Genomic DNA, 14,377 nt, shown 5'->3' on the forward strand with positions numbered 1-14,377 from the left:
CGTTCTGGAAAGACTCATGTTTTCAATAAAACAATTTTACTCAAGGAAGACATTAAAAAAATATCAATAGCTGTGTTCCAATTACAAATGTGAGCAAAACTTTGTTGATATTCTGCTAATGCCAAAAATCCATAATTTAGCGATTTGCACTGCTTCTATTAAAAAAGAAAAAAATGAAAATCACACATGAATAAGTTTGTTCACGCGACAAGCTGCACCATCATCCTCCAACCACTTCCTGTCGTCTTCTTTGTCTTTTCCAGCAGTAGTAACATCCGGTTGGTGATCATGTGACTCGTGAAAAAAGTGTTTTCATTTCAGTTTTGTCGATGCGACCAACAAACCACCTCATCTTGGGGCGAAAACTTATCAAAAAACATGAGTTCTTTTCAATATTACTGTGTTTCCATTAAGCTTATTTATTGTCATAATTCAAATTTGCACAAACCCTTCTATGTACAGCGTACAACAATCTGAAAGCCATTTTCTTATGTTTCTCATGGATTTGTATGTTGTAAATGCCCACAGACCTCTGAAGTGGATACTAGTGAATCATACAGTACACTATCAACTCCTGCAAGTGCAAGAAAATGTTTGTTGAATCCAATATAGCAGACAGACAAAAAGCAACTCAGGAATATTCAGTCCCTGAATTGCCTCTAAAGTGCCTTATTTCTTATTTCAAGTTATTTTCCTGAGTTTGATTATTTTCATTCACATTTAAAATAAACAAATTACACATGAAACTGGCAACATTTTCAAGCTGCTTAGTTGCTACACAGAATCAAAATACAGAATTTTTTTATCACTCAGAAAAAAAAGTATCTTTAGTTTTACTTTTTTGTTCATTTGTTTCATTTTGTGGAGCAGTGCAGGGTTTGTTCATCATGATGTTTCAGATGTGATGACTAACAGGAGTCTGTCTCTGTCTCCTCAGGTCTATCTGAAAGCGCCGATGATCCTGAATGGGGTTTGTGTGATCTGGAGAGGCTGGATTGACCTACAGAGGCTGGACGGGATGGGATATCTGGAGTACGACGATGAGCGAGCGCAGGTAGGAAATCCTCTCACTCACGCTGCTTTTACCTTCTCTGTCCCAGAATCTGATTGTTTTGAAGTTTGATCACGACTTGTTGGTTTGTGTGTGCAGCACGAGGACGCTTTGGCTCAGGCAGCATTTGAGGAAGCTCGGCGCAGAACCAGAGACTTTGAGGACAGAGACCGGTCACACCGAGAGGATTTAGAGGTGAGGGGGGGTCTGTATGTTTTCAGAGGTCTGGAGTCTCCAAAGACAAACAGAAATGAAAGAAACCTGTAAATTACTGTTGGATTTATATCCATGAATATTATATTTGTTTGTTGACTCACATCCACCCATAACCACACCCAACAGAGAAGGCTCAGTAGTGTTATATGGATGTTTTACATAATGTAAAATACAGAGAGCCTGTTTCATTTGGAAGTTAAATAAGATGAGCATAGACTAAAGAGTCACGTGAACTCTCCTGAAACCTGCTGCTCTTTAGCAGAACTCTGGTCCATTTCATGTGTTCTGGCTGGCTTTGCCAGACTTTGACTAAAAATAATCCCAGCTTTCATCAAGCTGTGGAAGCTTTGCAAAGGAACAACCTGTGAACAGTACAACCTCAGAGTTTAATGCAAACAAAAATAGAGATTTTCTGTTATAGACTATTATAGAACTGCGTTATCTAAGTTATTTAAATGTCAAAATCATGCATTCATCTTTAATCACATGATAGAAGTTGCTCCAGTCACATGAAGGCAAGATTTAAGTTTTTGGTCTACATCAGCTGTGTAAAACTGGAGGCCCGCTGGCCAAATCCGGCCCACTCCCATCATTCATACGGTCCTCGAGATGACCATTAATAGATGTTTAAGGTAACGGTTGTGTGCTTAAATATTACTTCATCAGTCAACTCAAAGTGGGTTTTTACTGTCTACTGGTAATTTATGTAAATTTGAAAAGATTTTCTTATCAAACCAAGAGAAAGGTAAAACACTCCAACAGTTTGTTAATGGGCCACGTTATCGATGAATTTGCCACAAACGGCCCTTTGAGAACATTCAAGGTGTTGATAGACAATGATATGTGTGACAGAAAACAAACTGCGCTTCACCCTGAACCCAAAGTGAAACATGGTGGTGGCAGCATCATGCTGTGGGGAGACGGATGTACCCGTACACAGAAAAATCCTGGATGGAAACTTGTTTATGTATTTCATTGTATTCTATATGAATTATGTACTACTTTGACTTGGCCTATCGCATAAAATCCTGCTAAAACACACTAAAGCAGTTGCAATGTGACAAAATGTGAAAATGTTTAAGGTATGAATACTTTTGCCAGGTGCCTGTATATGTGTACAGACAATCATAAAGCTACAGCACACCTTTCTTTGCTTAGCGCTTTGGTGGCTCCGAGTTGTGTGACGTGTGCTTGTGTGCCTTAGCTTTATTTCATGAAATTATTCACTTTTTTTATTCCAAATTGTAGGTTTAGTGCATGATCAGTTTGACTAAATAATCTCATTTAATTTTTTTTGAACTATTGAATGACTGATTCAGTTTTTGTCAGATGCCCCAAAAGCCTCAGAAGGGAAAGTAGTGTATTATAAAAAAAAAAAAAGCAGAAACATGTAACAATTTGGATTCTTTTATTCAAAACTGTGAAACTTCATTTGTTTTGAAATATGAAGTGTTGTTAAAACTGTTATGTTGTACGATTTAAAAGGCACCCTGACTGCATATGATTACCTGAAGTCACCTCACTTTCCCAGCAAGGCTTTGGGGAGATCAGAGGCATCGATGCGAAGCTGACGCCCTTCGAATGAACACCAAATTGTTTATTTTTTAGGACCCTGTGGTTTCTAAAATCTGGGACTGATGACACAAAGAAAGACAGACAGCCAGCAGGAAAGAACAGGGTCTGTGTCCTTCACTTCTCACCACCTATCACACTGTCATGCACTAAACCACCTTCTGTGTCTGCATGTGTGTGTGCGTGCGTGTGTGTGTGTGTGTGTGTGTGTGTGTGTGCGTGTGCCAAAGTGCCCTGTTTGTGTCTTTGCATTCACGTTTCTGTTATTTCCTATATCTGTGTGTTTGTATGTTTGCCTGTTTGTGTTTGGTGTTCAAATATGTGCATGCATTTATGTATGTGTATAAAATGTGCTTTTTTACTATGTTGCAAATAATTAAATTTAGCTGAAAATGAGGCCATTTGATGAGAAAAACTACTGCCGTTTTAAAGAAGGAAAGAAGTAAAGTTGCTCCCTGAAGGTCATCTTTCATCTGACTGATATCATGTTTCTTCCCTGAGGCTCAGAAAGAATAAGAAAAACTTCTTTCTTCTAATGAACCAATAAAAGCAGCAGCATCTCCTCCTAAAAAATTCTTCTCTGTGTCAAAAGCTTTAGATTTGGTGCAACAAATTGCTTAGATACACATTCAGCCTCTAACAATGGAGAATGTGTCCAAATGGAGGCTGTTCTCATCCATTTCTGAGTGCATACGGCGCTCATCGCCGACATGCAGTAATTTAAGGTGACACTGAGCCAACATGGAGGTCAAGAGGAGGAAGACCTTCTGAAAAATATTGAATTACTCAAATAAAGACAGATGTTGCTCTCTGACTGAGGTAAAACTACTTATTCTCGTTCTGGTCTAGCTTGTGCAGCAGAGGCGTGTCCTTTGTAGAGCCCAAAGGGTGAAGCTATTACTGGAGAAATGACAGAACGGCTCTCAGAGGTCTTCCTATTTACATCAGGGTTGCTGGTGCCGTAAAGACAAAGGTTGAAAATAAAACTTAGCCCCAGGCTATTTCTTAGTGTTATAAACCTACACCTACTCCTGCCCTGTGGCGCTTCATTACATTACTTTGAGTGTGTGCAGCATCAACATCACCCACATAAAAAACACACCCTCTTTGCTTTCTTTGGGCTTAACAGGAAAAGTAGCAGCCAATCGAATGTATCTGTTAACCATTTTACAAGGCTGGCAGTAATACTGAATGGGTTTGGCTAGAGAAACCGCACAAAAAAGAAGTGATGAATAAAAGTTAATTATTGACTTAGCAACAGTGGTAATTAGCTTTAAACATAGGGCCAGACTGGTTTCGTTAATAAATCATATCACCATTTAAAACAGCTTTTTCTTTTCTCCCATGTAATTTTGTGTCATATTAAAATTTGTTGATCTGAAACATTAATGTGCCAAAAAACAAAAGAGAGAACAAATACTTTCCCCATCATTGATTTCACCAGGAACCCCTCTGTATACCAAAGTGTTTTATAGTGAAATATGAGATTATCTGCAGGTAATCCCAACTGTAAGGAACAGAAATCCCAACACAGAAACAAATTCACAACAAAAAGAAAACTTAAAGTGTTGCAATGGCCTAGTCGAAGTCCAGAGCTGGCTGAAACGATATAGTGGGACTTCATGAAAGTTGTCCAAACACCTGAGTGAATTAAGGCAACACTGTAAAAAATCATCAACAATTAAGTAGCTAATAAATCAGCAAATAAATCAGCTAAAAAATTTTATGCAAGTTGTTGAAAAACTGGGGTACTTGATTTTTTTACCTTACCAACAGACATTAAGGATACACAGCAGACAAACGCGATCCGTCTCTGACTTTTTCATGGCAGTCTGAACGGACCAGTTCTGATCTTTTCAGCCCCAGAAAACCAGATGTGGTATTAAATCGGATACGTAGCCTATAATTTTTCAAAGTGCGCGCCACCTTTTTCTGACTTCTGTCCTGAGAAATGAGCCAGATGCAATTTCATACAATGTCTTAAAATTATAATTATGAAAGAAATCTGTGTCGGTGAAGCGCATCACATCACAGTCCCTCTGGTTCCAACTACGCATTCAAACAAACTTCTCTACAGACGTTGCAGTAAGTTCCAGTTGTGCTTTCGTTTTTCTTAGCTTCCTTCATCTTCTTATGATCTGTGACGATACTGTCCAACTCCAGCTCCAGTTGCTGAATAACTTTAAAACTGATTGACCGTTATTTCTTCTGTAAACACAGCTCAGACTCTTTTCCGTAAACCGTTCACTCAGGAATCTGTTTGTGGTTCGTTTGTAATGTGAACAACCAAGCAAAAACAGAAAGATCTGATCTGAGCAGAGACCTGCTGTGTGAATGTAGTTTAAGTTCAACCTGGACTCCTGTACGCTGGAGCCAACCAGTGGCTAATACTGGTAAACACCATGTTTCTGCATTTTAAAGATGAATTCTTTGGTTTTGTTCACATTTTTAAGTGTTTCAGTTTTTCTCTGTATCTTCATCTTTACTGATTAGTCCTTGCATTCTTGTTTTATCAGTTAACTTTATTAACTATTTGTGCTTACTTAGCAAGTGTGAGCACACTAAAGGCTAAAGGACCGAATACACATCCTTGAGGAACTCCTGTGCTCAGTCTGACAGAGTATTGGGTCTTACTGGCTACTATTTGTGCTTTTTCTCACATTAAAACTAAACTCGAGCTACAAAGTGAGAGATGTGGGATCATACTGTGAAAAGAAAATAAAGGAATCGTGGTGAAACTGTTTTTTGTCTTCAGAAGGGACAGGATGGTGTGCAGGGAACGTCTTATCGCTTCATCTATAGAGCAGTTAGAACAACAAGCAAACTGTAGATGGTGGTGGGAGTTTGGCTTTAATGTGTCCCATGACTCAGACATTCAAAGGCCTTCATTATAACAGCAGTCAGCACCATAAGCCACTAGTCATAAGGAAGGTTATGGACACTTTATCAGGTGCAAGTGTCAAAAGAAGGGAGCAAGAATCTTATTTAACTTTAAGAACGTTTAAATATTAATGGCTATTTTTGATTGTTGGTAGTTAAACCTGCTGAGATTAAAATTACATTTTTAAACTGAGAATAAAATCTCTGACATTAGAGAATCTGAAGCTGGACACGGAAGAATTAAAATCTTAAATCACATCAGGATTTGTTATCCAACATAATAAAATGAAGTCGATGATTTAGTGAGAGTGTTAGCCAGACGTTGCAGGAAGATTCTGCAGATCTGCTCTGAGTTTTTTCTTTGGGTGTGACTGACGAGTTTTGCTGAATAGTTGCACAGATTCGGCCTCTGCATTTCTGTGGTCTGCGCTCCACCTCGCTATGCGTCTCTGTTTCTCTGTGACTCTCTGTGTCTTGTTAGCGGCTGATCGAGTTATCTCTGCTGTTTGCTATTCAAACACAGAGTAACCCTTTCCATCAGAGGAAAGTCAAAGACAGGGAAGCAGATTAGCTTTCAACCAGAAAGGCAATAATTGATGTGGTCTTTATTTATTTTCTGCTTTCCTGTAACCACCAGATTCCCATCAGGAGATAACATTTCATATGCAAATTTTTATTGAAACATCTCATAATATTTCCTCTAGTGCTCATCATACCAACCTGGAAACCTCACTGTTTACTGGCGCTACTTTTCCATTCCCAGAATTTTGAAATCTCAATTTATGTCTAAGGATTGAATCAAAACTATATTGATCAAATAAACTTAATTGTTCTGTAGCTCAAAAATGTAGGTCAAACAAATTATAACGTTTACATTTCTCTTTGAAGTGGTTGGATTAATAAAATCTATGCAGAAAAATGAAGAGGTCAAGAAGTTCTTTGACTTTTTTAGACTTGTAGTAAAATATTAACGTCTTTTGCAGAAGTCTTGTCATATCAGCAGATTTAACTTTTCTATTTTTTAATCTAAAAGCAGTGATGTTCCAATCAACCAAGGTCAGAAGGTAGCTGTCACAGTGATAGATGGTAAAGCTATAGATTAAGATGAAAGCTTTTTAATTTCACTCTGTCCTCTTCAGTAAACGTTGCGTCGTTCTCACTAAAATATTAAATCTCAAACTATTTAAACATGCAGCAGTCAGGTACCTAAAAGCTATTGGACCCCTGAAGTGTTGTAGATTTTCAATCCACATGAATATAACCAGATGTAAACACACACACACACGCACACACACGCACACACACTCATCCAAGCACTCTGCAGAAAGAGATTTGTCCATAAATGATGAGCTGGCACTGAAAGCATTAATATATCATTAGTATTGATTGCTATCAGACCCCCATACACACACACACGCACACACACACACACACACACACACACCCCCACACGCACACACACACACACACACACACACACACACACTCCAGTTCACAAACATATTCAAACGCTTTGCAGGTGCAGAAACCTGCAGAAACAGCAAATCCACTCTGCTCTCGTCACGAAGCGCACGCACAGACATACACAAGCTGTGTGAGTATTGAGCTGTGGTTAAGCAGCCCTTCGTGGCCCTGCAGGCTCCCATTTGTGTTCGGATCAATATGAGAAGCTCTCTCCGGCCCCGATGATTAGCACAGACCACTCCCTTCTTCACAAACACTCAGGCTCTCTGTGTCAGATTTGAATAAAGCTTCACAAACACACGTTTGTCTGCTGATGGTTTTAGTACTTCTGCTTTCCATGAATCCTGGAAAACAAAAGATCCCTGAAACCACCTGGGGTTTCAAAACAGCAGATTTTCCAACGTGAAAAATAACAGGAAATAGTTATGAGTTGAATTATTGATGCACTTGACCAAAAACAAAAAAAAAACATGAATAGTTCATTTGAAATTTTAAAAAATTTTTAAGCGTTAATTGGAGACAGAAACACTAGTTACAAACTATCCACATTCAGTTGGGAATGAGGTTTCCATTCTGTACGGAGGTTTTTGTTTTCAGACAGAGACGTGTGCAGACACCACTTAGGTTTTTATCCTTCACTGAGTTTGACTCTTTTTCCACTCATTTTCAGTTTATTAGCTGGAAGACAATCCAATTTTGTTTGTTCACCTAATGAATCCTTCAGGCATTTTAAAGTCATAAAGGTCCAATTTGCTTTTATTTGTTCACTTTATTTGAAAATTAAGATAATTAAATAAATCTTATATATAACACATGTTGACATTGACCAAATAAGATTTTAGCTGCAAAAGAGAGAATAGCATCTCGCTAAAAACAAAACTTACAAATGATCGGATTCCTCTTTACTTTAAAGGTCAAATAAATGTTTATTTCACTTTTATTGCCCTTGTTTTATTAATCCCTGAAGAAACAAACAGTAACTGTTAGTCGATTAAACTATTACTTAATTCTTAAGTTTACACTGACTTTGCTTTTTTTTTTACCCTAGTCGACTTCAATTACCTTACCTCTCTTTAGCAGTTCAATTAAGTTTATTTATGTACAACTGAATCACAAAAAATGTTGACTAAAGGCACTTTACAAAAAAGTATAATTTTATTTCAATCATACATACGTTCCAATTGATCCAAAACAGCTTATATGAGCATATTTCAGCTTCTTTCTTCATATTTTGTCATATATTTATAATGTTTGCTTACCATAATAGGGTTTTTGGTGATAATTTGAGATTAGGGGATTTTTGTACAAATGCAAATGGAAGGTCATGTTGAATCATCCAGCAAATCCACAGAAGAATGTCTGGAAAAATAAAACTCAAACCAGGTTCTAAAGCTAATTGCATTTTATTTCAAGTGTAGAAACCTTTCCATTGTGTCAGTGTTTACTAAGCAAAGATGGAAAAGATGATGAAGTTGAGGACTTGTCCCACTGACACGTTTCTAAAGGACATCTCAGTCAAACACAGTGAAGCTGCAGCTCAAACCTCTGGAAGATGCTTTTAACTGTTTGAATCTAGAATTTCCTTCTTTTGATAAGGATCAATATCATTGGACCAGAGATGAGGGTCAAATGTAAACACGGAGATAAATTGAGAGCTTTGTGTTTTAGCTTAATACTGTTCATTGCAAATATCATATTGCACTTTTAATAAAACAAAACTAACAAGTAACTTTTCTGCAAGAAATATGAGTTTTGTTTTAACAGAATTGATATTCAAGTTAATAATTCTTGAATATCAATCAAATGTACTGGATCCACTGACAGAATGTTTCACTTCTAACGAGGCATTTTCCCATGTTATGAGTAAAAGCTATTCCAGTGGTACTAGTACTTTATGAATATTCATTAATTATTTATTTAAAATAAGCTCCTATATCTTGCTGAAAACTTACTTATAAGTTAGATATTTGCTCTAGAAAATGAACCAAAATACTTGGTGAGAATTTGCTTGATGCAGAGAATGACCCCAAGTTTTCTTCGTTTCTGCATTTAGTTTTTCTTAACTAAATGTTGCTGTATTTACCTTATGTATTATGTATTGCCCCGATGTTCTCCGTCTTCTGCAGCAAAAAAAGAAAAAATCACTATAAACAAATTCAACATAATACTCCTCTGAACAATTACAAGTTGTTTGTTGCAACTCTGCTTTGATCCAGGAGTCATGTGACTGTAACTGAGCCACATGTGAATATCTGAAAGCAGCAGTTTTAATTAAAACAACTGAGGAGCCAGTCTGGCTGCGTGCAATGAAAATGGAAGCATGACATACTGTACGTATGCGCGCGCGTGTGTGTATGTGTGTGTTGGTGTGTGTGCATGTGACTGCAAGTGTGTTGCTATTACGGTGAGTCACTGAGATGACACAAACTGCATTCCTCTTGAGCTAAGCAACCCCTCCACTATCTCTGTCTGCATTTCTGTCTGCTCCCGGCTTCACCTTCTCCCGCACCTTCTCACCTCTATCACCCGAGCCGTGCCAAATCCCCCCAGCCATCACTTCAGTGTAAACATACAACCACAAGTATTTTTGTTACGGCAGCCGAGGGTCACACCATGGCCTCGCAAACACTATCCCACCACACCGAGTCAGGAAATATTTTTAAAAGTCTTCTCATGCTGACGGCCTCTGTTGATGACCTAACGATCAACTGTGTGTGCGTGTGTATATGTGTGTGTGTGAGAGTGTGAGTGAGTGTGTCGGCCTGCAAGTCTGCCAGTTTATGTGTCTGTTTGTCTGCCTGCTGCTGTATTTGTCTGTCTACCAGATACCTTAACTAAAATAACATCAGTGTGTAAAAACAGGAGTAAGCGATGCGTTTCAAAGCTGTTTTGGCTCCATCTAGTGGCAATAGAGGGTACTACAAATTATTTTATTAGTTTGAATTCAGAAAACATTTGCCAGTATGCAACTTTTTTTTTAAATGCTTTCTAAATTATTGCTAAAATTATAATTATGTCCTGACAGTATGCTATGAGACAGATAATCTGTGAAAAGATCAATCTCCTCCAACTCCTCCCTGAGCTACTGTTGCTGTTTGAATGAAATGAGCCAAAGACAACCAATCAGAGCCCAGAGGGGAGTCTTCGTGCTGTCAATCAACCTTATGAACATGCTGCTAAATGTGCTAAAGGAAGAGAAATAAATTACTTTTACAGGAAAGGTGTTTATCTGCTGTCATCGGTGGCTATGCTAACTAGCTTTAGCATTTGTGCAGGCTATGCTAACTACAGTGTTGCAGAGAGAAAAGTGGAACGGTTTCAGTAAGCATGAAAAACTAATTATAAAAGTTACATACTGCAGCTTTAATGTCAAACTGTGAGATAAAAGTGCAAATCAAATTGTTTTTTTTTTATTTATTAGTCAACATGTGTACCATTTTTGAATGCTGTACTTAATTTATTGTCTTTTCTCTTTAATCCTTTTTTTTTGGCCGTCATCCTCTTTTTTTCTTGCCCTTCTCCTCCTCTTTCCCTTCTTCATCCCTCCATCCCTGTCTCTCCCCAGTCCAGACGACAGCAGGACCCCAGCCCTGGCTCAAACATGGCCAACGCTGACGTGGAACACAAGATGCGCTGAGGACGGAAGAAGGAAGAAAAAAATGGAAACTGAAGCAGTTTGTTTGTTTGTTGTTCGATTTCAACGCAGTCAGCAGGAGACCGCACTCATTGGCCAGTTGTTTTGCATTATTCCTCAAAATTGATGTATTTTTCAAACTTTTGAATGCAGACAAAAATGGAAATATAAAATTAACAAAAACGATTTAAAAGAAACCAAAGACTTAAGCAGGAATATTTGGGTGAAGAAGAAAAAAGAAACGTTGAGATTTTGACTTAATTTGGAGAACTTATGCAAAACGTTGATAATGAGAGAAAGAGGAAGAGGTGAGAACAAGAAGGAGCAGAGAAAAGGTAGAAGTCGTGGCTCAGGGTCACAGTCAGGGCTTCACAGCATGAATCAAATGTGAGGTTTCAGCAGTTCATGATGTAAAAAAAAAAAATATATATATATATATATATATATATATATATATATATATATATATATATATATATATATATATATGCATTTTTTCAGTGTTTCAACACCTCATGTTTGCTGATATGCTTGTGAAAAACTTCCATTTTATCAACTTAATTTCTTAAAACCTGCTGTTTTCTGAGACCAAAGTTCACTTTGCTGGAGGGAGGGAAGAAAATAGGAGACTTAAAAAATTATAGAAAGGCAAACCAAAGACATATTTACCAGGCTGGAGGGTTAAGAAGTGTTTGCTTTGTGTAAATTTAGATTCATTTAAACATCACAGGTTCTGTAGCCACAACCTGAAGGCTCTAGATATAGAAACGGCTACATGGAGGAGATTTAAACGTCCTTCGTCTTCCGAGAGGTTTTGCACTATGTGATACAATCAGTCTTGATCTCCACATTGCTCGTCTTTTTATTGCATGAAATCAAACATGGGGCTTCCTTTGCTCTTTATTGCTTGCATCGCAGCCTCTTTATCCTTGGAGTGCTCTCTGTCTGCTCTTTGATCAGGAACAACTGGGTGACTCAAAGTCGGGTTTTCAAAACGTTTTAACCCTTAAATAAAAACTTTCTTCCTTTTTATTATTCTAATGTAAAAACAAAGCTGCAGCATATTACGGTACTTCCTTATGATTTTCAGAGTCATTAAAAAGAACCTCAACACAAAATTAAAGCTTAACGGTCATTGTGGGGTTAAGTGGAGTAGCTATTGGCAGTCAGAGTAATCGTAGGAAGGAATCTCGGTTGACTGTTGTTGCAGTTTTTACTATAATTAATAACTTTCCTTCAGTTCACCTTAATTGCTTTCAGAGTTAGCTTTCTAAGCTTACCACTTTCAGCTGTGCAGCTGTTTCCACGCCACTTTGAGTAAAACCCAAACTCCTAAATATGGAAATAACAAGCGAAATGGTTTTTTGTTTTAAACCAGTTCCAACTTGCACACATTAGCAAGTCTAGTTGGAAAGTTTACTGTTCCTAAAAGATTTACTTTAGTCCCCCATTAAATAAAATCTTCCAAGCTGCAGCTTGGATATCAACTCATATCAACATATGAGTTGATATGTTTGCTCATATCAACTCATCACAACCCCTATTTAGAAAAATAACTGTTTCATCTTGAGGCAGTTAAAAAGAAAGTTTAAAGTTAAATTTAGGAGATGTAACTTAAAGTGATCGTTGTGAAATCCATATTCAACTCAGTGAAGTCCAAACACTGCAAAGCCAAACATTTAATCCTAAAATATTCTAACACATTGGACCAAAATCAAGAAAAACATACAATGTCCTGTGAAGTGATGATATCTGTAAATGAAAATCTGTTGAGTGATCATGAAGCTCGGATTTTCTCGGCTCGCTTCACATTAGTCACAGTTTGCTCCTCCAGAGAACTGAACTGAACTTACGAACTGAACCAGTTCCTAACTGAATCAGAATGAATAACTCATCAGAGATGCGTTTAGTTCCCGGACTCCACGTCACCCAGATGCTCCTCGTCTTTGCAGGGCCATAAAAGCCTGAATGCGGTTTGCTTTTCCCTGTCCGGTTACAGCACTCGTCGATTGAAGCCATGTGTTTTCCTGTATGTCGTCACCTTCCTTTGTTGTGTGAAAGTCAGGATGTTTACTTTTTATATTTCTCTCGTCTCAGTAGGAGTTTTTAGTTCTTTTCTCAGCTTAGACCTGAAGCAGCTGCAGGATATTTTGTGTAAACCAAAAAAAAAAAAGAAAAGCATCTCCAGAGAATTGGGAGGTTTGAGGATTTTTGTTGCTTTTTTTATGTACTCTTTATTAATGATTTTTGTATTGTTCTATTTTTTTAAATAAATCCACCTGAATGTGGATTGAGTCAAGTCCTGTAACCAGAAAATGTTTTACACTTTGTGAAATGAACGGTTGTATTGCCTTTGGCTCCTTTAAGTTTGACTTATTTAGATAAATTCAGGCTCTTGTACAGTTTCAGCATTTTAATGAGCTTTAAAAAAAATTAAACAAAACAAACATGATAAGCTGGAGTTCAGATTTTCAACCAAGTTTGTTCAGGTTCTCTCTGCAAATGCAGCCATAAAATCAACTCAGGGTTCACAACAAAAACGACTTTATCTGACAAAATAATACTTTACTCTAGCTTTTAAAATGGTAAATCTCATTGGCTCGATTGTGTTATTTCTTCTGGCAATCAGGTGATTTATTCTCAGCTGGTTCAGTAAGTAATTAGTCAAAAATGTTTTTAAAATCTTTTTTTCTGTGTGAACCTGCAGGATGGTGAGGAATGGTTTTATGGTCGGTTGTGATGTTTTTAGCTTAAAGGAAGTAAAGGAGAGAATGTTGATGTCATTGTGTGAGTTAAATGTATAGAAATACAGAGTCCATTAATTAAACTGGAACGTTGATTGCTAATTCTCTAATGTCTCATGTTTAGAGAATAAATTATATTGTTGTGAAAACAGAAATATAATGAGGAGGGAAAAGGTTCTTAAGAAGAAACCTTTTCTTGTGATGATTTGGTCTATTTGAAGGAAATTTATTGGAATTATACCTGGACAATGAGAAATTCTATAAAAATAAAATAGAATAAGAAAATTGTTCCAAATTCTCTGAATTGAAGCTTTAAAATCAAGTCATAAAACCTGGAAGAAAACTGAGAACTCTCCAAAGAAAAACACAAATTTGCTTTTAGGTTTAAGAAAAATTAAAAACTCAATCTTTTCTCCACCACTTGCACCAAGTGAACTAAAATAAAAAAAAACTGAGCATCAAATCCATCCTTTCCTTTTCTTAATGCAGGCATTAAGTCAAACCATTAAAATATAATTTTCTTTTCTTTTCAACATTATCTGTTACTTTTTTAACTTATTTATATGTTAGAACGACTTGGATGTTTTGTAGCTTGAGTAAACCTTCTTGCATTTCTCTTACTGTTTGTGTGCTCTGTGTTTTCATCTACTTTAATGTTGAACTTGTCCTCTCAGAGGAGTTTAACATATAATATGAGATATTCATTTCAAAATGTAGATTGTTTATCACAATAAATGTGTATCAATTCCTCTATTTGCCTTCGATGTGTGCTGTTTTCTTTTAGACAGCATTTTATGTCCTTTTTGGATTCAGTAC

The 14,377-nt window shown here is 37.1% G+C and overlaps 1 protein-coding gene across 4 annotated transcripts in view; it reads left to right on the top strand.

Moving 5' to 3' along the window:
• cbfb (core-binding factor subunit beta) overlaps window positions 1–14,314 on the top strand; it is a 40,154-nt gene extending 25,840 nt beyond the window's left edge. The window contains exons 4-7 of one of the 4 annotated variants that reach the window (XM_014993525.2): window positions 938–1,054; window positions 1,151–1,246; window positions 2,876–2,945; window positions 10,754–14,314. In XM_014993525.2, the coding sequence (XP_014849011.1) occupies window positions 938–1,054; window positions 1,151–1,246; window positions 2,876–2,905 (243 nt within the window). In that variant the 3' untranslated portion in view covers window positions 2,906–2,945; window positions 10,754–14,314. Of the gene's footprint in view, window positions 1–937; window positions 1,055–1,150; window positions 1,247–2,875; window positions 2,946–10,748 lie in introns of all 4 variants that reach the window. The other 3 variants (XM_014993524.2, XM_014993523.2, XM_014993522.2) reach the window with 3 other exon arrangements.
• The last annotated feature ends 63 nt before the right edge of the window (window positions 14,315–14,377 follow it).

Source organism: Poecilia mexicana, unplaced genomic scaffold, assembly GCF_051168715.1.
Source record: "Poecilia mexicana isolate PSO_F unplaced genomic scaffold, ASM5116871v1 scaffold_6, whole genome shotgun sequence".
Classification (NCBI taxonomy): domain Eukaryota; kingdom Metazoa; phylum Chordata; class Actinopteri; order Cyprinodontiformes; family Poeciliidae; genus Poecilia; species Poecilia mexicana.